At 40.6% G+C, this 24,598-nt stretch overlaps 1 protein-coding gene across 2 annotated transcripts; it reads left to right on the top strand.

Annotated features, from left to right (window-relative positions):
• The first annotated feature begins 398 nt into the window (after positions 1-398).
• AUNIP (aurora kinase A and ninein interacting protein) lies at positions 399-24,579 on the top strand. Of its 2 annotated transcripts, XM_034646964.1 has the most exons (4): positions 399-1,735; positions 2,231-2,293; positions 20,675-20,813; positions 22,899-24,579. In XM_034646964.1, the coding sequence occupies exons 3-4, from the start codon at positions 20,684-20,686 to the stop codon at positions 23,747-23,749; spliced, it is 981 nt and encodes a 326-aa protein (XP_034502855.1). In that variant the 5' UTR covers positions 399-1,735; positions 2,231-2,293; positions 20,675-20,683; the 3' UTR covers positions 23,750-24,579. The 2 variants fall into 2 exon arrangements, with proteins under 2 accessions (XP_034502855.1, XP_002913337.1); XM_002913291.4 differs by lacking the exon at positions 2,231-2,293 and having other exon boundaries at positions 403-1,735.
• The last annotated feature ends 19 nt before the right edge of the window (positions 24,580-24,598 follow it).

Genomic DNA, 24,598 nt, shown 5'->3' with positions numbered 1-24,598 from the left:
ATAAGGAAAAAACCCCAAGTGAATAAAAAATATCGCATTGCTGGGCACCTGGGTGGCTCAGTCGGGTAAGCATCTGGCTTTAGCTCAGGCCATGATCCCAGAGTCCTGGGATGAGTCCCGCATGGGGCTCCCTGCTCAGCGGGGAGTCTGCTCCTCCCTCTGCCTGCCGCTTCCCCTGCGTGTGCGCTCTTTCTCTCTGACAAATAAAATCTTAAAAAAAATGTCACTCTACTGCTAAAATATCCTGTTTATAGGGGCGCCTGGGTGACTCAGTCGGTTAAGCATGTTGGACTCTTTGACTTCAGCTCAGGTCGTGATCTCAGGGTTGTGAGATCCAGCACCACTCAGGGCTCCAGGCTCAGCAGGGAGTGTGCTTGAGATTCTCCCTTGGCCCCTCCCCCCACTCTCTTTCTCTCTCTAAAATAAGTAGATCTTTAAAAAAAATCCAGTTTACATATATATATATATTATTTATATACATATATAAAGAACATCTATGGGGACCGTGGTTAGGGATGGAAGGAGGAGTGGGATGCCAGCACTTCTGTATTTCTGAGGAGCTTTCACAATCTGCAAAGTGTTCACAAACCTTACCTCACTTGACCCTCTTTAAAATCCAAGGTAACATTTAAACTGTGAAGGCAGGACTGGGAGAGAGCTCTGGGAGCTGACAAGCTGGGGCTCCAAATTTTCAGCTTTCATTTTTTAACCTTTTTATTTTCATTTTTTAAAAAGATTTTATTTATTTGACAGAGAGTGAGAGAACACAAGCAGGGGGAGCAGCAGGCAGAGGGAGAAGCAGGCTCCGGGCTGAGTAGGCAGCCGAACACGTAGGGCTGGATCCCAGGACCCAGGGATCATGACCTGAGCTGAAGGCAGACACTTAACCGACTGAGCAACTGAGGTGTCCCCCCCCCCTTTTGAAGATTTTATTTATTTGAGAGAGAGAACGCGCGGGGAGAGGGAGAGGAAGAAGCCGACTCCCCGCTCCATCCCAGGACCTGAGATCGTGATCCGGGTGGAAGCCAGACCTTAACCCGCTGAGCCACCCGGGGTGCCCCCTTTTCAAGGTTTTTCTGAATCCTCTCCCATGTGGTTTCGTAGTTATGCTTAGATTTTTTTTTTTGAATTTCAAAAGTAATTCATAAACTCGAGTGTAGGGTTACCACTTAGGGTAGTGCTGGGGACAGCGGCTTTGGAGCTGGCGGACCGCAGCCTGGGCTCCACCCTTCCTTTTGGGATGACTGAGAGGATGCAGCTGTGAGACTGGAAAACCATGAGTCCGGGGTAGTTATGTTTACAGCAAGAAAGTGCAAATATCTTAGCGAAAAGAAATGCATATTCCTTATGCAATGTTCCGAACACGTTCACACAGTCTAGTCGCGGGACAGCGACTCTGGAATTAGAAGATCACAAGGGACTTGAAGGCCTTAGTAAACCGGAAACTGCTCCACCCACCAGACGACCCTGTGAAGCCAGGGGCGGAGAGTAAGGGGCGGTGCTCGGGCTGGGGCGGTGCCTGCGTCGGCGGCCGCGGCGTAGCTCCGCCCCCGGCGTTGGCGCGAGATCCGAACGTCCGTGAAGGCCGTTACAGCCCCTCCGTGAGGCGGCGGGAACCGGAGCCGGGCGACTTGTTGGCTGGGTGTCGGCAGCGGCCATGAGGCGGAGAGGCCCAGAGGAAGAGGCCTGCGGCGTGTGGCTGGACGCGGCGGCGCTGAAGCGGCGGAGAGTGCAGGTGGGACGTGGGGGCGTGAGAGGGTGTTGGAGGAGGGGTTAGGGGCCTGGAGGCTTGAGAAGGGAGGTGGTGGAGGTCAAGTCGGGGTCCGAGAAAGGAAGAGCTTTGGGAATTCTGAGGCTAAAGGGATTGGAGCCTGCACAAGGGTGACAAATGGGGTTTGGGAAGAGTGGAGAGGAAATGGAAAGAAGGCATGCAGGCTGTGGATGGGTAAGGAAGAGACTGGGACAATAAGGTTTCGAGGTGTGGGGAGAGGGTGGAGAGAAAATTTGCTGTGAGGAGTGTTGTTTTTGTTTTTTAATTGAACTAACTTGATATTCAGTATCCAGTTAGTTTCAGGTGCACGTCATAGTGATTCGATATTTTTATACATTAAGAAATGAGCCACAGGATAAGTCTGTTGTCATGGTCACCGTACAAAGTTACAAAGGTATGGTTGACTCTATTCCCTACGCAGTGCTTAATAACCTCCCCATGACTTATTTATTTAATCAGGAAGTTTGTGCCTCTTAATTCTCTTCACCTGTTTCTTCCGCTCCCCAGCCCCTGCCCCCTCTGGTAAGTAATTGTTTCCTATACCTGTGAGTTTTTTTCTGTTTTGTTTTGTTATTTCGATTCCACATACAGGAGAAGTTGTACATATTTGGCTTTTTCTTTATGACTTATTTCACTTAGCATAATACCCACTAGGTCCATCCATGCTGTCGAGAATGGCAAGATTTCATTCTTTATGGCTGTGTAATATTTCATAGTTTATATTTATCACATCTGTCTTTACCCATTCATCTATTGATGGACACTTGGGTTGTGTCCATATCTTGGCTATTGTAAATAATACTGCAGTGAACATAGGGGTGCATGTATTTCTTTCATTTGGTGTTTTCATTCTCTTCAGATAAATACCAGGAAGTGGAATTACAGGATTGTAGTTCTGCTTTTAATTTTTTGAGGATCTTCCATATTGTTTTCCATAGTAACTGCACCAATTTACATTCCCAGCAATAGTGTAGGAGAGTTCCTTTTTCTCCACATCCTCTCCACACTTTGTCCACATCCTCTCCCAACAGTTGTTATTTTTTGTCTTTTTTTCTTTTTGATAATAGCTATTCTAACAGGTGTGAGGTAGTATCTCATTATGGCTTTGATTTTCACTTTCCTGATGGTTAATTAGTGACGTTGAGCACCTTCTCATGTGTCTGTTGGCCAGCTATATGTTGTCTTTGGAAATATCTTTTCAAGTCCTCTGCCCATTTTTTCATAGGTTTTTTTTTTTTTTGATACTGTGTAACTATATATTTTGGCTGTTAATCCTTTATCAGATGTGTGATTTGCAAATATCTTCTCCCATTCAGTAGGTTGCCTTTCTGTTTTGTTGATGGTTTCCTTCACTCTGCAAAAGCTTTTTAGTTTAATGTAATTGTATTTAGTTTTTTTTTTTTTTTTAAGCTTTTGTTGCCGTTGTCTGAGGAGATTGGTTCAAAGCAATACTGCTAAGACTGATGTCAAAGAGCTTACTGCCCATCTTTTCTTCTAGGAGTTTTATGGCTTCAGGTCTTAACGTTCAAGTCTTTAATCTATTTGAATTTATTTTTATATATGATGTAAGATAGTGGTCCAGTTTCATTCCTTTGCATGTAGCTTGTCCGGTTTTCCCAGCACCATTTATTGAAGAGACTGTCTTTTCCCCACTGTATATTCTTGTCTCCTTTGTAGTAGATTGACCATATACGTGTGGGTTTATTTACGGGCTTTCTGTTCTATTCTATTGATCTATGTCTGTGTCTGTCATTGTGTCAGTACCATACTGTTTTGATTACTGTAGCTTTGTAGTATAGTTTGAAATCAGCATGATATTTACAGCTTTGATCTTCTTTCTCAAGATTGCTTTGTCTATTTGGGGTTCCATACAGATTTTAGGATTATTTTTTTCTAGGTTTGTGGAAAGTGGTATTTTCATGGATTGTATTGAATTTATAGATTGGGCAGTATGGATATTTTAACAGTATTAATTCTTTCAGTCCATGAGCAGAATATATCTTCCCATTTATTTGTATCATCTTCAGTTTATTTCATCCATGTCCTACAGTTTTCAGAGTACAAGTTTTCACTTCTTTGGTTAAATTTATTCCTAGATATTCTTTTTGATGCAGCTGTAAGTGGAATTATTTTCTTAATTTTTCTTTCCGATAGCTCATTATTAGCGTGCAAAAATGCAATTGTAGTTGAATAGCTGTCTATGGTGATAGCTCCCTTCCTGGAGCAGGTCCTCTAAATTCTTTTAGGTGGTGGGGGGAAAGTCAGCAGTTATTCCTGAGCCTTCTGTTCCTTAAAAATAATCAGCCTAAAATAATACATATGCCAAAGAGACACATTTTGGGGTGGCAAATTTTGCTTCCCTACAGAGGCTACAACCTCCTGAACAGAGTGATTGAGGGCTGTTAAAAAACATCTTACAACTAAAGTCATTTTTTGAGAAATAACAAATGAACCACCTGTTACTTAAAAAAATTTTTTTTTTTTTTTACTTAAAAATGTTTTTGGGGTAGGTACATTCATCTGGTATATAATTTAAAATGTTTGGCAGCGATAGTGAAATATCTCCCTAATACTTTTAACCATCCGTGGCCCATCTCAAAGGCCACAACTTTCTTGCACATCCTTCCAGAGATATTCTATATATGTACAAGCAAACAGTATCTATTCTTTCTTGTAAATAGTAGCATATTCCACATTATTCTGTAGCTTGCATTTTCTCACTTATTGCATCTTATGTATCATTTCATATGCATCCACAAAGAGCTGCTTTATTCTTTTTTTTTTTTAAAGACTTTATTTATTTGAGAGAGAGCAAGAGAGAAAGAGAACAAGTGGGGGAGAGGGGCAGAGGGAGAGGGAGAAGCAGACACCCCCCGCCCCCAGCACTGAGCAGGGAGTTGCTTTATTTTTTTTAAAGACTAGATAGTATTCCATTATATGGAATAATATCCATTATATGCAATAGTATTGTCTTAGTCTACTCAAGCTGACAGTAACAAAATACAATAGACTGGGTGGCTTAAACAACAGAATCCATTTTCTCACAGTTTTGGAGGCTGGAAGATCAGAATGCTAGAGTGGTCAAATTCTAGTAAGGACTTTCTTCTTGGCTTGCAGACAGTGAGCTGCCTTCTCTCCATGTACTCACATGGCCTTTTCTAGGTACGTGTGTGTGGTGAGAAATGTGTGTTAAAAATTTTGGGAGCAGGCACCTGGGTGGCACAGGGGGTTAAACATCTGACTCAGTTTCGGTTCAGGTCATGATCTCAGGGTCGTGAAATTGAGCCCTATGTCAGGCTCCTCGCTCAGAGTGGAGTCTGCTTAAGATTCTCTCTCCCTCTCCCCCTCCCTGTCATGCTCTCTCTCTCTCAAATGAATAAATCTTAAAAAAAATTTTTTTTAACTTGGTTAAAAACTGGTTCTTTGACTTTTTAAGACTTCCAGCCCAGAGCAGAGTACTAAAGATTCCCTTTCACAGGATGTAGAAACCTGCCTTTTCCTAGAGTAGGTATCAAATAGGCACACGTTTGTTTGAGTTTTTGTGTCAGTCATTAATAGGCAGTTGCTAGTGGCCAGTTTTTTAGAAAATATGCCCTTTCCCACTTGATCCCTAAACAGAACTGTCTGCTGTTTTGGGGCAACTAATGGGGTGGTTTGTAGTCTAGCCAGAAAATAGATGCCTATGTTTGGAGTGAGTTTGCTTCTCTTTTGGTCTCACAGACCAAAAGGCATAACAGGCTTGGCCTCATTACCTAGGCCTTGGTATGGAGGATACTGTATTTGTAATAGTAATGTATGAGTAATATATGTTTGTAAAAAATAAAATAAAATCAGTGTAGAATTGTATGAAGTAAAAAACAGAAAGCTTCACTGGTGGTACCTACTTTTAACAATTTGGTATCCTTTGAAGCATTTTCAATGTGTACAAATATATTTTTCCCCCACGAATGAGATTATTTCAAACATTCTGTTATTCACCTTTCACTAAATATATGATGGAGAACTTTCCATGTGAGACATGAGTTTTAGTATGAATTTTTGAAAGGGCCATTTTAATTTACATGGTTTTCAAATTTTGTACTTTAACTTTGCTACCTCTTTAAGAAGTATTTCTGAGAGGTTTTTCTACATAATAAAGAGGTAAAAAGATTTATGTATGTGTTTTGTATGTTGTCTCTTAGGTATATTATATTTAAAATGTCATTATAACTCAAAAATAATTTTTGTTTCTTCTTCACTTGTAATGCAGTTTAGTTTCTTACCCTTGAAATATATGTACCAGAGAAGGAGAAGTAGGCCTAACTAAGAAGGGGACAGAAATACGTAGATAACAAATCTTGGCTGAGTCATCATTGGTCCCTGAGGGCCTTGGCGGAACAGAGTGCCACTGTGACATTCTGCAGCTTCACTAACATTCAGTCCATCAGCAGATTCTCTGGACTCTGCCTTCATATGTGTTCAGAATCTCATAATTTCCTACTGTTTCTACCACTGCTGCCTGACCCAGAATGAGAGTGACCCTTTGCTCACTGTTAATTTTAAAACCATCTAGTGGTTTCCTATCTTCTAAAACCAAAGTCTCTGAGGCCTACAAGGCACGATTTGGCCATGTATATTTGCCCTCGCATACGTTTTAGGCCTCATCTACTACTCTTTTCTCTGCCTCACTGTGCTCTAGTCATACTGGCCTTCTTGCTGGCCTTTAAGCCAAGTACACCTCTGCAGGAACTTTTGTACACCTTGCTTGAAATGCATAGGGATTAAGATGCCACATGGCTCTGCTCTTTCATTTGTTCATTTGTCACTTTATCATTGAGTCCATTTCTTAACCACCATAAAATAGCCTTTCCCTTAACCCTACTCCCTAACACTTTAGTTTTGCTTTATTTTTCTCCATAGCCCTTTTACCATTAGATACACTTCATACTGTGTATTTACTTGTTTATTTATGATCTTCCCCTACTAGAATGAAAGTTCCATTAGGCAGTCTTTCAAACAGTGGCACATGGTAGGTACTCAGTATAAATTTATTGAATGAATGAATTAATCCATCTGAACTTTGCTTTCAGAAAACCTTTTAGATATGGTCATAGTTGCTCATTCTGTCTTTCTGTGATAAGAAGATAAGTGGGAGGACTTTGAGTTTTTTAGAGTGAAGATGGACGGGAGATGACCTCTAGTAAAATGGCAGTTAAAGTATATACGTATAAACAGGGGCACCTGGGTGTCTTGGTTGAGCCTCTAACTCTTCGTTTCAGCTCAGGTCATAATCTCAGGGTTGTGAGATTAAGCCCTGCGTCGGGCTCTGTGCTCAGCAGACAGTCTGCTTGAGATTCTCTCTCTTCCCTGCCCCCCCCCCGACTCTCTAATAAATAAAACTTAAAAAAAAAAAAAAAAAAAAAGCGTGTACCTAACAACCAAAAAAACCCCCTCTGGAACACTTACTGAAATGATTAAAAAAAGAAAAACAAAAATAGAGGAGAACAGTATTTCACTGAAACTGAACAGGCTCAATAATGATACTGAAGTATCATCACTGCTGGGGTCGGTGCTGTGAGACTGATGAGGGTCTCTTAACAAATGTTTATCTGTATGGTCTTTATGTAATGGCTTATGGTTTGTAAAACTTTTTTTACATGTATTTCATTTAACTTTCTTAGTAGCTTTGTGAGGGGGGTGAGATTATCTCCATTTTGCAGATGAAGAAATTGAAGGTCAGATAGAGATTTGCTTTAGATCACATCAGATAAGTGTAGCTGTAAGGCTTGATTTCAGGTCTTCTGACTCTTGGTCCAGTGTGTTTTTTCATAATGTGTAAGGTGTCCTCGGATGATAAAAAGGTGAATAATGAATAAGATAGTTCTAACCCTGGCAGCATGGAATATGATAGGTACACAAATAACTGTCAGACAGACAGTAAGTGCCTTAGAGGCATAAGGAAATTCTAAGCATTTAGAGAAAGAAGAGATTACATTTTATTATGGGTGAAGGGGTGGTGGTTTTAAAACACGTCCACAAATTCTTTGATACCTCTCTCTTTAAAAGGTGGATGCTAAGTCTCCCCACCCAGTGTGGGCTGTACTTAGTGACTCTAATGAACAGAGTGTGATGGAAGCGTTCATGTTAGAATTCTGAGGTTAGATCATCAACAGCATTGCAGCGTCAGCCTCCGTCTCTCCTTAGGGGAAGTCAGCTGTCATGTTGTGCAGACATGCAGGCAGCTCTGTGGAGACATTCGCGTGGTGAGGAACCTGACTGTGTTTGCTAACAGTTGTGAGCCACCTTGAGAGTGTATATTGCAACCTTGGCTGATACCTTAAATGCAACCTAATGAGACTGAGTCCGAACCACCCAGATAGGCTGCTCTCAAATTCCTGATGCATAGAAGTTGTGCGATAATAAATGTTGTTTTAAGCTGCTAAATTTTGTGGCAGTTTGTTAATGCAGCAGTAGAAAGCTAATACAGATTTTGGTTTTGGCAAGTGGAGTACTACCTAACAAAAACCTAAAATGGGGCGTGGCTTTGGCATGGGGCAATGGATGGCAGCTGGAAGGACTTTGAAGAGAGTGCTAGTGAAAACTTGAAGAGCTTGTAAGAAACTATTTCGAGAACTAGGATGGCCTTTGAGGAGACTGGGTGAGGGTTTAAAGGAAAGTGAGGATAATCTTACTGGAAACTAGAGGAAAGGGAATCCTTATAATGTGGTGACAGAAAGTTTCCTACAACTACTGTTGGCTGTTGTAAGGTGGAAGATGGAGAATGTACCTAAGGAACTAGGTGATGTGATATAGCTAAGGAGATTTCCAGGCAGTGTTGAAGGGCTACCTGTTTCTTCTTGCTGGTTATTGCAAAGTGCCAGAGGAGAGAGAGAGAGAGAAGCTGATGGAAGGCCAGTTAAACAAAAAGGAGCCTAGACTTGCTGGTTTTGAAAATTCTCAGCCTCTCAGGTGGCACACAGTGAACTTTTCTTTGCAGGAAGTTTTTAAATTGCTAATTTAATCTCTTTACTTGTTATATAGGTCCATTCAGATACACATGTATCATGGAAAGATCGTCATCATTAGTCACTGGGGAAATGCAAATCAAAACCACAAGGAGATACCACTTCACACCCACTAGGATGGCTATAATCAAAAAGACAGATAATACCAAGTGTTGACAAGCATATAGAGAAATTGGAACCCTCATATATCACTGGTGCATGCATAAAATGGTACAGGCAGTTTGCAGAACAGTTTGGCAGTTCCTCAAAATGTTCAGCATAGTTATCACATGACCCAGCACTTCTGCTTTTAAGTATAGACCCAATATACGAAAAAATAGTCCACACAAAAACTTGTACGTCAATGAACGAATTTTGAATGTTTGTAGCAGCATTTCTCATAATAGCCAAAGAGTGGAAACACCAAAATGCCCCCAAATGATGAATGGATAGATAAAATGGTATATCCAAACAATGGAATATTACTTGCAATAAAAAGGGATTGAACTATCTGACGTGCTACAACCTGGATGAACCTCCAAGATGAGCTCAGTCAGTCACAGAGGACCAGCTGTTGTATGTTGTACGAAAGGTCTAGAATAGACTAATCTTTTTCTTTTCTTCTTTTTTTTTTTTTAGATTTTATTTATTTGAGAGAGAGAGCGAGCATGAATGGGGGTGGAGCAGAGGGAGAGGGAAAAACAGGCTCCCCACTGAGCAAGGAGCCTGATGTGGGACTTGATCTGGGGACTCTGGGATCATGACCTGAGCCGAAGGCAGATGTTTAACCGACTGAGCCACCAGCTGCCCCAGAATTTGTCTAAATTTATAGACAGAAAGTAAATCAGTGGTCTCCTGGGGCTGAGGTGGGGTGGGAGTGGGGAATGACTGCTGATGAGTATGAGGTTTCTTTTTGGGACAATGAAAAATGTTCTAAAATTAGATTGTGGTGATGTTTACACAACTCTATACTAAAAAACACTGAACTGTACACTTAAATGGGTAGATTTTATGGTATGTGAATTATATGTCAGTAAAACTGTTAAAGACTTTGTGGAAGAGATGGCATTTGAGACAGACCTTAAAGCAAGGGTTGGGTCTTGTTGGAAAGCAATGAAGGTGGAGTAGGCATTCTAGAAACAGCATGAATAGTAGCACAGAGGCAGGAAATACAAGAGATGTTTGTGAAATAAGGAGTGAAAGTTAGGGAGTCCCCAAGACCACCCTCACTTCTCACATCGACTGCAAGTTCAAGAGACCACGCTGAGTTTGATAATTTACTGGTAGGACTCACAGAACTCACTGAAGGCTGTTAAACTCATGGCTACAGTTTATTATAGTGAAGAGATACAGATTAAAATCAGCCAAGGCAGATTCTAGGAGAATTCCAAGCTGAATTCAAAGTGGGAACCTTGCAGCGTCCTGTCTGGGTAGCCAGTATATTAGACAGCCCTAACTGCTTCTGGCAATGATATGTGACAGTACCTACAGAGTATTGCCAACCATAAGCTCATTGAGCCTTGGTATCCAGTTTTTATTTGGGTTTGGATTGTGTAGACATGGTTGACTACTTATGTGGCTGACCTTAGTTTCTAGCCCCTGTGAAGGTCAAGCTGATACCACATGGCCCAAAGCTCCCACCGTAGATCACATTGTTAGCATAGACTATCTGGTGTGGCCCAAGGCTTCAGGTAAGCAGACACCCCTGTAACATAGGACATTCCAAGGACTTAGAGATTACCTGCCAGGAGCTGAGGGTTAAAGCCAGACCTTTCTTTGGGTAAGATTCTTTTACTACATAGGAAGTAACTCAGTTTGACTAAAACGTAGGGTAAATGTAGGGGGGTTGAAGGTGTGATTAGGAGGATAAACTAGTACTGTGTTGTTGGAAATTCATGGAAAGCATTTGACGTAATAAGATTAGCCCAGTGGTGGTTATATGAAAGTAAGTGGTACACTGAAAGGTAGGCTAAAGAAATTTAGAGGATATTGCAGAAATTTAGGCAAGAAATAATAAGGGTCTAATCAGGAATAGAAGTTTAAATTATTATTTTTGGTGGATTATTGATCTCTATAGTTATATATCTAAAGTATGATTATTATGCTCAAGAAGGACCTAAATGTGGGTTTGGCGGGAGTTTGGAGGTCTCTTAAATACATTTTGGTTTGTTTTTTTTTTTTAAGATTTATTTTTAAGTAATCTCTACACCCAATGTGGGGCTCAGACTCACAGCCCCGAGATCAGGAGTTGTAAGCCCTACCGATTGAGCCAGCCAGGCATCCCTTAAATATGTTTTTAAACTGTGACTTTGGTCCAGTTATTTGCATCCCTTAGTATTTCTCCTTTTTTAAAGGACCTTTGCATTTTTCCTTTAGTTCCATTGACATTTAGGAGCCAGAAATTGGAACCTGAGTAAGTAGATGATTATAGAGAAAAAAGTAAAACCTATATCTTGAAATAGTGTTTGGAAATTGGGAGAATAGATATAATATAGGCTGATTGTGTGTACAGTTGAGCCTTGAACAACTCGGGTTTGAACTGCATGTGCCCACTTATTTGTGGATTTTTTTCAATAAATACAGTACTGTAAACGTGTTTTCTCTTCCTATGATTTTCTTAATATTTTCTTTTCTTTAGCTTACTTTAAGAATACATATAATGTATGAAGTATGTGTTAACTGACTGTTATCACCAAGGCTTTTGGTCAGCAGTAGACTGTTAATAGTTAAGTTTTTGGGGAGTCAAAAGTTATACGTGGATTTTCAACTATGTAGGGTGTCGGTGACCCTAACTCTCACATTGTTCAAGGGTCACCTGTATATATTGTGTGTGTATACACACACACACACACACACACACACACACATATATATATATATATATATATATATATACTTCTTTTCACAAAGTTGACAGCTTCTAGGAGGACTTGGGAATTTGTTCCAGAGTGGAGATTTCTACTCCATCAGATTTTACTTGAGGCATCTACTTTCCAATTTAAGTAAGCTCTTCTTTCATGGTACTTTTATCTCTGCTTTTGAGAGGGCCACATTTAGCCATTGCTGTATTGGAAGTAGTTAAAATCAGGAGGTTTAAACAAATATCCAACCCACAGTCTTATTAGGGCAAAACTGATGGCAAATGTATGAAAACCCTGTACTACAGTGATCTTAGACATGTGTGACATCCTTTAAGTGAGGAAAATCTCATTAGCAAGAAATATCCTTTTATGAGACTTACTAATGAAATGCTAAGGGGTGTAGACCTATCAGGTCTCCAGTTTAGGAGTTGTGATACTTGCAAGAAATTGCTTTTTTCTCTTATCCCTATTGAGTTTTCATAGATGAAAAATCAGTGCCGAGTGGTTCTAGAGAATATTCTTGCAATAAATTTAGTATTGTTAGATTACTTTGGGAGGAAAACCTTCAGTTTTCAGTGGGTATACCTCTCATGCCATCTGTGCTCTGGACCTTATGTGTGACGTCAGTTAACAGTGGCAGGAGCTCATCCTCACTTTGATCACAGTACTGGAAAAGCCTTAGTGTTTTCTGAGAGCTTTGTTGATGTTGAAAATATAATGAATAGTTATATATATAAAACATAACCAGAATGTGTCCTTCCTGTATATCTGCCTTCTTCCTAAAATATTTTTGAATTGAGTACTTGCTATGTGTATTAAGCTAGTTCTGTGGAGGACAGGATAGAAAGTATGTGAATCAGATGTTGATACCAGGATTTTGTTAGGTAAGTCTTGAAATACCAAGTGATAAATGTCATTTTTAGAAGGGGAAGAGATCACCTGTGGTTGTGGGAATCAGGAATGCTTGGGGCTAAGATGAAGTATATGTAGCATTTCAGATGTGGGTGTGAAAAAGGCCCTTCTACGGGAGGCACAGAAATGAGGAAGGCAGAGGCCATAATGGGGACTGGCATGTGGGTGAGTATGCTGCAGTATACATGAAGGGGTTTGGGTAATGGAGAAAGGATAACTGGACTCATAGTGGTGTGTGCAGTCTGAGAGTCAGTACTTTATGCCGATTGACAGATTTTGAGCAAGATGGTATGCTCTCAGTTGTGCTACAAGGTTAATCTAGATATTTGGTGTGGGACTGATTGAAAAGTACTGAATGGGAGCCTATTCCCATTCAGAGACTATTTTAATAGTCTCGGAGTAGGCAAGAGTTTATGAAATCCTGAACTTGGTCAGTGTGTTCCTTGTTTTGCAGGTTTGGAGAGTTTGAAGCAAGTTTGTTTTTTTGTTTTTTGGGTTTTTTAAAAAGATTTTATTTATTTATTTGACAGAGACAGCCAGCGAGAGAGGGAACACAAGCAGGGGAAGTGGGAGAGGAAGAAGCAGGTTCCTAGCGGAGGAGCCTGGTGTGGGGCTCGATCCCAGAATGCCGGGATCACACCCTGAGCCGAAGGCAGACGCCCAACGACTGCACCACCCAGGCGCCCCTGAAGCAAGTTTTGAATGAATATTATTACTCATTCAACAAAGCTGGTTTATGTTGTTGGAGATGATGGGAATCCAGACAGCTTTTTTTTTTTTTTTTTAAGATTTTATTTATTTGTTAGAGCACAAGCGGGGAGAGGGAGAAGCAGGCTCCCCTGCTGAGTAGGGAGCCCGATGTGGGGTTTGATCCTAGGACCCTGGGATCATGACCTGAGCCGAGGCAGACACTTAACCAGCTGAGCCACCCAGGTCTCCCCTGACAGCTTTTCTTGGTCAGACTTCTTAAACAGTCCTCCTTAGGGCATCCTTATTAGGTGGTGTCCTCCTTTTAGCGTGACTTGATAAAGCATGATAGTGACTGATTGGGAAAGGTTTTCTGAGGAGGAGGATGGGGGACTTGGAGAAGTGGGAAGAGATGAGTATGAAACCTCAGAAGCATAAAAGAAGTAATACAGCAAAAAGAAACACATGCATTCATGTTTTTCAAAGCTATGTCAACTTATAAGGATAATGAGATTTCATACATAAATTGAAGGCCAGTGACCATAATGAGAAAAGTAAGTTGGATCAAATTATATGCTAGACTTGAGGGCCATATGAATCATAAAAAAGGGGAATTAAATTGGTTTGAAAGCAGAAATTTAATACAAACTTGCAGATAAATTGTCAGAAGAAATAAAGATAGAATGAAGGCTAAATTGAACTTAAATGTCATGGAATTATGAAAACATTTTCTAATAGTAAGGAGGGTGAACTGTATGATCTTAGGTCTGCTTTGATAATAGAGTTGTGGCGTTTTAAGAAAGGGCCACACTTTGGGTGTGACTTGCAGCCAAAAGAGGCATTATTCTCTGTAGGAATACATCACAGGGAATCCTTGTGATAGCAAGAAAGCAGGAGCTCTGTGGTTGTAGGAAGTCAGTTTTCCCTTCTACCACTCTGAAAGAAGAAAACTTGATGGGAACATGAATGTGATATACTGAAGCACTAGAGATTCTTTGGTTTCGAGGGAATGTATTTTTTGAAGTTAGATCCTTTGAGGCATTCTTACAGGGTAAGAATTGTTGATACCTAGGTTGTGGCTTTCCAAGGTGTTTGGTCCTGTAGGAACCCTATGCTTTTTAGACAGGTTTTCTTATACTGTGTAATAGACACACAGGGGCTGCCTTTATTTTGAGGTAAGGATAATCAGCTGAAGGACTGTACCTGGGTCCCTTCAGTTCCAGATGACCTATTCTCACGCAGAGTCTAAACATTCCACTGACATAAACATAGTTCTTTAAAGCCAAAGTCTTCTAAGGGAGCTATAACTGGGGTAATGCATTATCACTCTTGACATTGCTCTGACCTAAGTAAGGAATGTCCTACTCTTGCTAAGATGGCCAACTTGGTGAAAAGCTTTATTCCCAGATGTTTTGTTAATTGAGGTCTTACTGTTTTCTGATAATATGTAGTTTGTATAAGTTGTCTTCTTTTTTTTTTTTTTTCTTTTTAAGATTTTCTTTATTTATTTGAGATAGAGTGAGAGAGAGCAAGCTCGAGCTTGGGTGGGGAGGACAGAGGGAGAGGGAGAAGCAGACTCCCCGTCAAGCAGAGAGCCTGATGGAGGGCTTGATCCCAGGACTCTGGGGTCATGATCTGAGCTGAAGGAAGTCGCTTAACTGACTGAGCCACCCAGGTGCCCCTGTATAAGTCTTTTTTAGAGGACTTAGTATGTTTTTTAAATTTTATTTTAATTCCAGTATAGTTAACATACAGTGTTAAATGAGTTTCAGTGATTCAACATTTCATACATTACTCAGTGCTCATCAAGATAAATATGCACTTAATCCCCTTCACCTCTTTCACCCATCACCCTACCAACCTCCCCTCTGGTAACCATCTGTTTGTTCTCTATAGTTAAAAGTCTATTTCTCCATTTGTCTCTTTTTTTCCTTTCTTTTGTTTCTTAAATTCCACATGAGTGAAATCTTATGGTATTTGTCTTTCTCTGACTTATTTTGCTTAGCATTATATTCTTTTTAGATCCATATTTCAGATGGCAAGATTTTATTCTTTTTTTATGGCTGAATAATATTCTCACTGTGTGTATGTATAGTACAGTACTTTTTCTTTATCCATTCATCTATCAGTGGATACTTGGGCTGCTTCCATAATTTGGCTATTGTAAATAATGCTGTGATAAATATAGGGGTGCATATATCCTTTTTGAATTAATGTTTTTATATATTTTTTAAGATTTATTTATTTGAGGGGCGCCTGGGTGGCACAGCGGTTAAGCGTCTGCCTTTGGCTCAGGGCGTGATCCCGGCGTTATGGGATCGAGCCCCACATCAGGCTCCTCTGCTATGAGCCTGCTTCTTCCTCTCCCACTCCCCCTGCTTGTGTTCCCTCTCTCGCTGGCTGTCTCTATCTCTGTCGAATAAATAAATAAAATCTTTAAAAAAAAAAAAAAAAGATTTATTTATTTGAGAGAGAGAACACGAGCAGGAGGGGCAGAGGGGAGAGGGAAAGAATCTCAAGCAGACTCTGCACTGAGTGTGGAGCCCAATGTGGAGCTCAGTCTTGCAACCTGGATATTGCAACCCCAGCCGAAACCAAGATTATTCAGAAGCTTCACTGACTGTGCCACTTAGGCGCCTCTAAGTGTTTTTGTATTCTTTGGGTAAATACCCAGTAGTGTGATTATTGGATCATATGGTAGTTCTACTTTTAATTTTTTGAGGAATCTCCATACTGTTTTCCACAGTGGGTGTATTAGTTTGCATTCCCACTAACAGTGCATGAGGGTTCCCTTTTCTCCACATCTTCCCCTACACCTGTTGTTTCTTGTGTTTTTGATTTTAGTCATTCTGACAGGTGTGAGATGATATGTCATTGTAATTTTGATTTGCATTTCCCTGATGATGAGTGATTTTGAGCATCTTCACGTGTCTGTTGGCCATTGTATGTCTTCTTTGGAGAAATGTCTGTTCATGTGTTCTTCTTTTTTCTTTTTGAAGTAGGTTTCACACTGGGTGTGGAGTCCTGAACCCACAACCCTGAGATCAAGACCTGGGGCTGAGATCAACTGTTGGACACTTAACCGACTGAGTCACCCAAGCACCCCGTTCATGTCTTCTGCCCATTTTTTATTTGGATTATTTGGGGGGGTTTTTTGGTGTTGCGTTGTAGAAGTTCTTTATATATTTTGGCTATTAACCCTTTATTAGATATATCATTTGCAAATATCTTCTCTCTTCAGTAGGTTGTCTTTTAGTTTTGTTGATAGTTTCCTTTGCTATGCAAATTTTTAATTTTGATGTAGTCCCAATAGTTTATTTTTGCTTTTGTTTCCCTTGTCTCAGGAGACATATCTAGAAAAACGTTATGGCCAACGTCAGAAAAATTACTGCCTGTGTTCTCTTCTAAGATATTTATCATTTCAGGTCTCACATTTAGGTCCTTAATCCATTTTTTTAAAAAAATTTTATTTGAGAGAGAGAAAGAGGGCACAGAAGAGAGAGCCAAGTGGGGGGGGGTAGGGTGGAGAGGGGCAGAGCAGAGGGAGAAGCAGACTCCCCATACGGCAGGGAGCCCAACTTGGGCCCTGATACCAGGACCTTGGGATCATGACCTGAGCTGAAGGCAGATGCTTAACAGACTGAACCACCCAGGTGCCTGGTCCTTAATCCATGTTGAGTTTATTTTTGTGTATGGTGTAATAAAGTGGTCTGGTTTCATTCTTTTGTATGTAGCTATCCAGTTTTCCCAACACTATTTGTTGAAGAGACTTTCCCATTGCATATTCTTGCCTCCTTTGTTGAAGATTAACTGACCATATAATTGTCGGTTTATTTCTGAGTTTTCTATTTTGTTCCATTGATCTTTGTATCTGTTTTTATGCCAGTACCATACTGTTTTGATTACTACAACTTTGTAGTATAATTTGAAATCTGGAATTGTGATACCTCGAGCTCTGGTTTTTGTTGTTGTTGTTGTTGTTGTTTGTTTGGTTTTTTTTCAAGATTACTTTGGCTATTTGGGGTCTTTTGTGGATCCATACAAATTTTATGATTGTTTGTTCTAGTTCCATGGAGAAATACTGTTTGTATTTTGATAGAGATTGCATTAAGTCTGTAGATTGCTTTGGGTAGTATGGACATTTTAACAATAGTTCTTTCAATCCATGAGCATGGACTATCTTTTCATTTGTTTTTGTCTTCAGTTTCATCAGTATTTTATAGTTTTCAGAGTACAGGTCTTTCACCTCCTTGGTTAAGTTTATTCCTAGGTATTTTACTGTTTTTGGTGCAGTTGTAAATGGGATTGTTTTCTTTAGTTCTCTTTCTGTTATTTTATTATTAGTATATAGAAATGCAATGGGTTTCTGTACACAGATTTTTGTATCCTGTAACCTTATTGAATTCATTTATCAGTTGTAGTTTTTTGGCAGAGTCTTTAGGGTTTTCTATATATAGTATCATGTCATCTGCAAGTAGTGAAAGTTTTACTTCTTTACTAGTTTGGATGCATTATATTCATTTTTCTTGTCTGATTGCTGTGGCTAGGACTTCCAATACTATATTGAAGAGAAGTGGTGAAGGACACCCTTGTCTTTTTCCTGAGGAACAAGGAAAAGCTCTCTGTTTTTCACCATTGAGTATGATGTTAGCTGTGGGGTTTTTATATATGGCTTTTATTATGTTGAGGTATGTTCCCTCTAAACCTACTTTGTTGAGGGTTTTTATCCTGAATAGATTTTGTACTTTGTCAAATGCTTTTTCTGCATCTACTGAAATGATTGTATGGTATGGTTTTTATCCTTTTGCTTACTGATGGGATATTATCACGTTGATTGATTTGTGAACATTGAACCACCCTTGTATTCCAGGAATAAATCCCACTTGATTGTGGTGAATGATTTTTTTTTTAAATGTATTGTTGGATTGGGTTTGCTAATATTTTGTTGAGGATTTTTGCATTTGTGTTCATCGGAGATACTGGCCTGTAGTTTTCTATTTTTATAGTGTCTTTATCTGGTTTTGATATCAGGGTAATGCTGGTATCATAGAATGAATTTGGAAGTTTTCCTTCCTCTTCTATTTTTGGGAATAGTTTGAGAAGAATAGGTATTAACTCTTTTCTAAATGTTTGGTAGAATTCATCTGTGAAGCTGTTTGGTCCTGGACTTTAGATTGTTGGGAATTTTTTTTTTTTTTTTAAAGATTTTATTTATTTATTCGACAGAGATAGAGACAGCCAGCGAGAAAGGGAACACAGGGGGAGTGGGAGAGGAAGAAGCAGGCTCATAGCAGAGGAGCCTGATGTGGGGCGATCCCATAACGCCGGGATCACGCCCTGAGCTGAAGGCAGACGCTTAACCGCTGTGCCACCCAGGCGCCCCAGATTGTTGGGAATTTTTTGATTACTGATTCAATTTCATTGCTGGTAGTTGGTCTGTTCAAATTTTCTGTTTCTTCCTGATTCAATTTTTGGAGGTTATATGTTTCTAGGAATTTATTCATTTCTTTAGTTTGTCCAGTTTGTTGGCATATAATTTTTCATAATATTCTCTTACAATCCTTTGTGTTTGCATTGTAGGACTTAGTATTCTTGTAGTCATTTAAATAACTACATATTATTAGTCTGTCTTTTCAAAACATAAGGTGTAAGGGCAGAAACAGTGTGTTTTGTTTATCAGTATATTCCCAGTACCTAGCATATAGGTGCTAAAAAAATTTGTTGGCATACTATCTCACATAGTTTCACATATCTAGGATGTGTCTCATATAAAATTTAGAGAGCCATGTGCCTGCTTGGGCTTCCTCATAGCATGATGTCCAGGTTCTAAGAATGAGCATCTCAAGAAAGCAAGACAAAGTGCATGGATAGGGCGCCTGGGTGGCTCAGATGGTTAAGCGTCTGCCTTGGGCTCGGGTCCTGCTCCCAGGGTCCTGGGATTGAGTCCCACATCGGACTCCCCACTCAGCAGGGAGTGTACTTTTCCCTCTTTCCCTGCCTCTTCCCCCTGCTTGTGCTCTCTCTCTCAAATGAATAAATCTTAAAAAAAAAAAAAAAGTGCATGGCATTTTTATGACCTAGTTTCGGAAACCATGTAGTATTACTTCTATCATACTTTATTGGTCAGTCACAAAATTCTTCCCAAGTTCAAGGTGAAGTAACATGAATTTCACAACTTGAGAGGAGGGCTGGCTACCTCAGCTTCTCCACATTCCAATCTCGATGTATTCAATTAATCCAGAATGCAGTGCCTGTGTACTTTTTTGTATGTTTTGGACTGGCAGCAGATTCCAGGCAGAAAGCTAGAGTCATCATAGGGCTCACCTCATTTGTTTTCCTTTTCTCAGGGCTCACAATCCAATGCATTTCCTGTTGTCCACCATCCGATATCAGTTGTTTCTTGTATTTTATCCAGTTTTCTAGTTTTGTATGGTGGAGGGGAAAGTTCCACATCAGTACTACAAGTTAGAGCATGAGTTTTACACCAAGGATTTCTTTCTTCTTTTATCCACTTGAGGTACATTTTAGTTTCCAAATGTAAAGATGAAGTCAACTTTGGGCTAGAATTAATACTTTGAGTTCAAGTTTCAGACCTGTCTCCAACTTACAACATAAAAATTGGCAAATCTCGTTTCTTTGGTTTTCATGCAAACTGAATGGAATATAAATTACCCCGTTCTCAGGGTTACTTCCCAGGCATTCCATAACAAGCAAGTGGAAACAAAAACAAATCACACTAAATAAAGATGAGGTTATAGTTAGTCGACAAAACTTACTTCCCTAACCTTTTCTGGTACAAATTCACACTGTAAAGTATGAAGGGGCCGAGAGTGTATAAGATTGGCTCTTTCACTGCTCTTCTTCCTAGTAATAACCAATTAGTATTGAACCCGAGGAACTGTGTAACCCTTTTATGTGAATTAACTCACCAAATCTTTCTAACAACACTATGGGATGGGTACTTTCACACATGAGAATGAGATCTAGATTAAGTAACTTGCATGGGGTCACACAGTGAATAAGCAGCAGTGGCAGATTTGGAATTGATTGGAACCCAAGCTGTGTGAGCCATGCTCTTAACCATATGTGACTATTTGAAGGCCACTAAAAATGTGTCAGTTGCTGCTGATATAGAATCATCAGTTATCTTTAAGTGTAAGAGAGAGTATCATTCCTGGAATCACTTCAACAAATCCTGTTTGTTTAGTCAACGTGACTGATTTCCGTGGGGAAGCAGAAAGATTGGGCAACAGTTGGAAAATGTGATTTCCTGAGAAAAACAAACACCATCAGTGTGGCAGGAAATGATGTACAGCAAAAACTACCTAAAGAGTAGGATAGGAGTGGAGTCCAAAGGGTGCAGTGTGGTTCCCTGAGGGTCATAGGTGTTCACTAAATCTCTGTCTGGCAGCTGTTTTGATATTAATAAGTTCTTTTCTTCTTTTTCTCCCCCTTCTCAGACACATTTAATGAAGCCAAACACCAAAATGCTAACACTCTTTCCTGGAGAGAAAAAGGCTAAGATTTCTTTTACTCAAAGAATTCCACCTACAGGCATTCGGCAGACGAGCATTTCTTCCTTCTTCACCTTGCAGCCAGGTATGATGACCCGCCTGGGAATACCCAGGGAGCAAAAAGGAGTGTATTTTTCCATGCTGGAAAATTTATGAGAAGTGGCGACACCAGTGCATTGTGTTAAACTTAGCTAACCTATGAGAAGAGGATATCAAACAACAAAACATCCTTGCAAAGCAATATATACATGCTTTTACCAACATTTTCTCATTCTGTGTGCTCAGTCTAATATTAAATATTTGTATTCCCTGACAGAGCAGTGAGAAGAAAGGTATGCTTGGGGAGCTGGGCTGTGCAGGGGAGCTGACCTGCCATTAGCTGGGTAAATGTCTTGGATTGGTCATAATGAGCAGTCTGTATAGGATTACTTGATAACAGGTATTTCTTTATAATGCTTCTCAAATTGTCAGAGTTCAAAGATGCTTTCTTTTTTTTAGAAAGGTTGGCATGAAGTTGGCTTGTGTCTCATCGTCCTTTGGCAGTTCTTTGCTTACATGTCCCTTTTCAGGGGATAAGCTGCCTCAGAACAGGGTGTCTGCCAGCTGGAGGGTTTTGGAAGGAAAGAGCTCTCACTCTTGATGTGATTCCCAGGATTGCTTTGCATAAATCTTCAAAATTTACTGTCCCTGCCCCAAACAGAAACTTAAAATAAGCACCCTTTTGCTTTAAGTAACAAGGGCAGATTTTTTTCAGGACACTTCTGATTTCAAAAAAAATAAAAAATAAAATAAATAAAAAAATTTTTTTAAGTAGGTTCCATGCCCAACATGTAGCTCAACATGGGGCTTAAACTTACTACCCCAAGATCAAGACCTGAGCTGAGATCGAGTTGGATGCTTAACAGTCTGAGCCACCCAGTCACACCCCCCCCCAGCTATTTCAAAATTCTATACATTCTATAATCTGTTGAATTCTTAGGCAAAGTTGAGAAATCTTTCACAAAACAGTTTCTGCAGTATAATTGTTGTTGGAGAAGGACAAAGGAAATCATTCAGCTTTGTGATTAGACCTTGGTATAATTTGGGGGGGGGTAGTGGGAAGTCCATGTTATCATCCTTAAGGTAGAACAGGATCCATTCCATGCCTGATAAAAAGGACAGCCTGGACACTAGTAGTTGTTTATTATTGTCCTTCCAACTGGTTGACTTAGCATCTAATTGTCTTTTTTTTTTTTTTTAAAGATTTTATTTATTTATTTGACAGAGACAGCCAGTGAGAGAAGGAACACAAGCAGGGGGAGTGGGAGAGGAAGAAGCAGCCTCATAGCAGAGGAGCCTGATGTGGTGCTCGATCCCATAACGCTGGGATCACGCCCTGAGCCGAAGGCAGACGCTTAACGACTGAGCCACCCAGGCGCCCCATAATTGTCTTTATTCCCTTTTCTAGGCAATGTTTGCAGAGTAGAGGACCTAATGTTCTTTGCACTGTCACCAGAGGGTTTCTTAAGAGTTGGATGGTTAATGTGATCTTTGTGACCTTAAAAAAATTGTGCATATTTCTCAAAGGATAATATCCAGGAATATATATTTGGCCAGGATCACTATTTAACAGAAACCATATTAAATAAAAAACAAAACCAAAACTGATGTGCCCTGTTAAACAAACCCCATATACTAAAACACAGCTAGAAAAGTAGGCTGTGGTCTGAGTATACCCACGTTTGACTTTATTAGGTAGGTCATTGGAAGCATTCATAAATTTGAGTAGTGGAATATAAGGTCTGTGTTTTAGAAGGATCATCCTGGAGAAAGTAGAGATTGAAAGCAGGAAAATCATGGGGCGCCTGGCTGGCTCAGTCGGTTAAGCGTCTGCCTTCTTCAGCTCAGGTCATGATCTCCAGATCCTGGGATCGAGCCCCATGTCAGGCTCCCTGCTCAGTGGGGAGTCTTCTTCTCCCTCTCAGCCCCCCTCCCATTCTCTCTCTCTCAAATAAAATATTAAAAAAAAAAAAAAGGCAGGAAGATCAGCAGTTAAGGTGTGTGACGAGTCTAAGACCCCTCCCTGTGCTAGGTAGTGATAGTAGCTGATACTAATTTTAGAAAAAGCCAGCTAAATCCTGCTTAGGGCAGAGATTTCCTGCAGAATAATTATTCACGTCTATTTTACTAGGAAAGACAAATGGTGGTGACCAGAGGAGTGTTTCATCTCATATAGAAGGTCAGATCAACAATGACTCTAAGAAAGATGCAACCCATCTAGATCATCCAATCCAGGGCTTGGAGGACAATTCCATGTCACCCCCATTAGCCACTTCAACCCCCGCAGATACCCCGGAAGCTGGACTTTCTCCTCATTCCCTCCAGGCTTCTGACCACCACAGAATGGGAACTCCATTTTTGACTATGCGGTCTTTGCCCCAGCCTGATGCCTTGGTCTGTGCTGGAAAGAGTGTCTCATTCTCTTGTTCCTTCACTCAGAACTTGGAAGGTTCTTACTTGCTGGACCAAAAGGAAGGAGAGAAAGACTCTTCCTGGAAAAGGGAATGGCTTCATGGATGTAAGAAAAAAAACTATCAGGATGTGGAGAGACGTGTTCAACCACGTGGGGGCAAGGGCCTTGAGCCCTTGCACAAGATTAAATTGGAAAAGGTGTCTGCCAAAGAAACCAGGCAGGGCCCCATCCTCCTTGAAACATACAGGAATTCCTGGAATGGAGAAAACACAGACTCAGTGAAACAAAGCCCTTGTCCTGTCCCTGCATTTTCCTGGGACAGTGAAAAGAATGACAAGGACTCCTGGAGTCAGCTTTTCACTGAGGATTCTCAGGGCCAGCGGGTCATTGCCCACAACTCTAGAGCTCCTTTCCAAGATGTAACGAACAATCAGAATCGGAGCTTAGGGCAGTTTCATAATAGCTCTTGGGCTCAGTGCCAGGAGAGGCCCACTCGGTTAAATCTGCAGCCTGATCTGCTCTTTACCCAGGACTCTGAAGGTAATCAAGTTATCAGGCACCAAGTCTAAATGTCTTTACGATGGTTTGGTTCTGAAAGTACCTTGAGATGACAGAGCTATAGGAAAATATTGGGACAGGGGAGGGAGGCAAGGGATGAAGTTATTGAGCATTTTCTTTGTGTAAATAAAGCAGGTGGTGCCACTTGTTGAGACCGTATGATTGGCATCATGCCTCTCCCCGAGGAAGAGGTGGCTGGTAACCTTGTACAAGTCTGTGATGAGCACTAAGGAGGTAGGGCAGGTATTTATCCCTCCACCAAAGAACCCTTACTCAGGTGCAAAGCTACCTCTTTGCCCTTTCAGATGCCTGAGTAGGACATTGCTTCTTTGGATGTGTGTTCTTCTAATCTTCCCCGTTATCTTACCGATGCAACCTTGGGACCCTCATTCCTGACACCTTTTTGAGTGATAAGGCACACCTCCAGGGGTCCAGAGGTATCCTCCAGGGAGGATAGAGAGATAAGTAGAAAGTAGAATGATGGTAGGGTGTTTTTGTTTTAAAGTATGCTCCATGCCCAGTGTGGAGCCCAATCCCGGCTTGAATTCATGACCCTGAGATCAAGACCTGAGCTGAGAAGGAGTCGGATGCTTAACCAACTGAGCCAGTCAAGCACCCCAAAGGTAGAGTTTTTTTTTTTAAACTGTTATTTTATTTTTGTGGGGACTTCACAGCATTTTAAAGTCTTATATTCTATGTTTAAACATCTCCCTAAAAAAAAGCCTATGCTGGGGCGCCTGGGTCAATCACTTGGTTAAGCATCTGCCTTCATCTAAGGTCATCATTTCAGGGTCTTGGGATTGAGCCCTGCATAGGGCTCCGTGCTCAGGAGGGAGTCTGCTTCTCCCTCTCCCTCTGCC

The sequence above is a fragment of the Ailuropoda melanoleuca genome, chromosome 2, assembly GCF_002007445.2.
Source record: "Ailuropoda melanoleuca isolate Jingjing chromosome 2, ASM200744v2, whole genome shotgun sequence".
Classification (NCBI taxonomy): domain Eukaryota; kingdom Metazoa; phylum Chordata; class Mammalia; order Carnivora; family Ursidae; genus Ailuropoda; species Ailuropoda melanoleuca.
The sequence above is the reverse complement of the archived record's forward strand: the minus strand, read 5'-3'. Positions and strand labels throughout refer to the sequence as shown.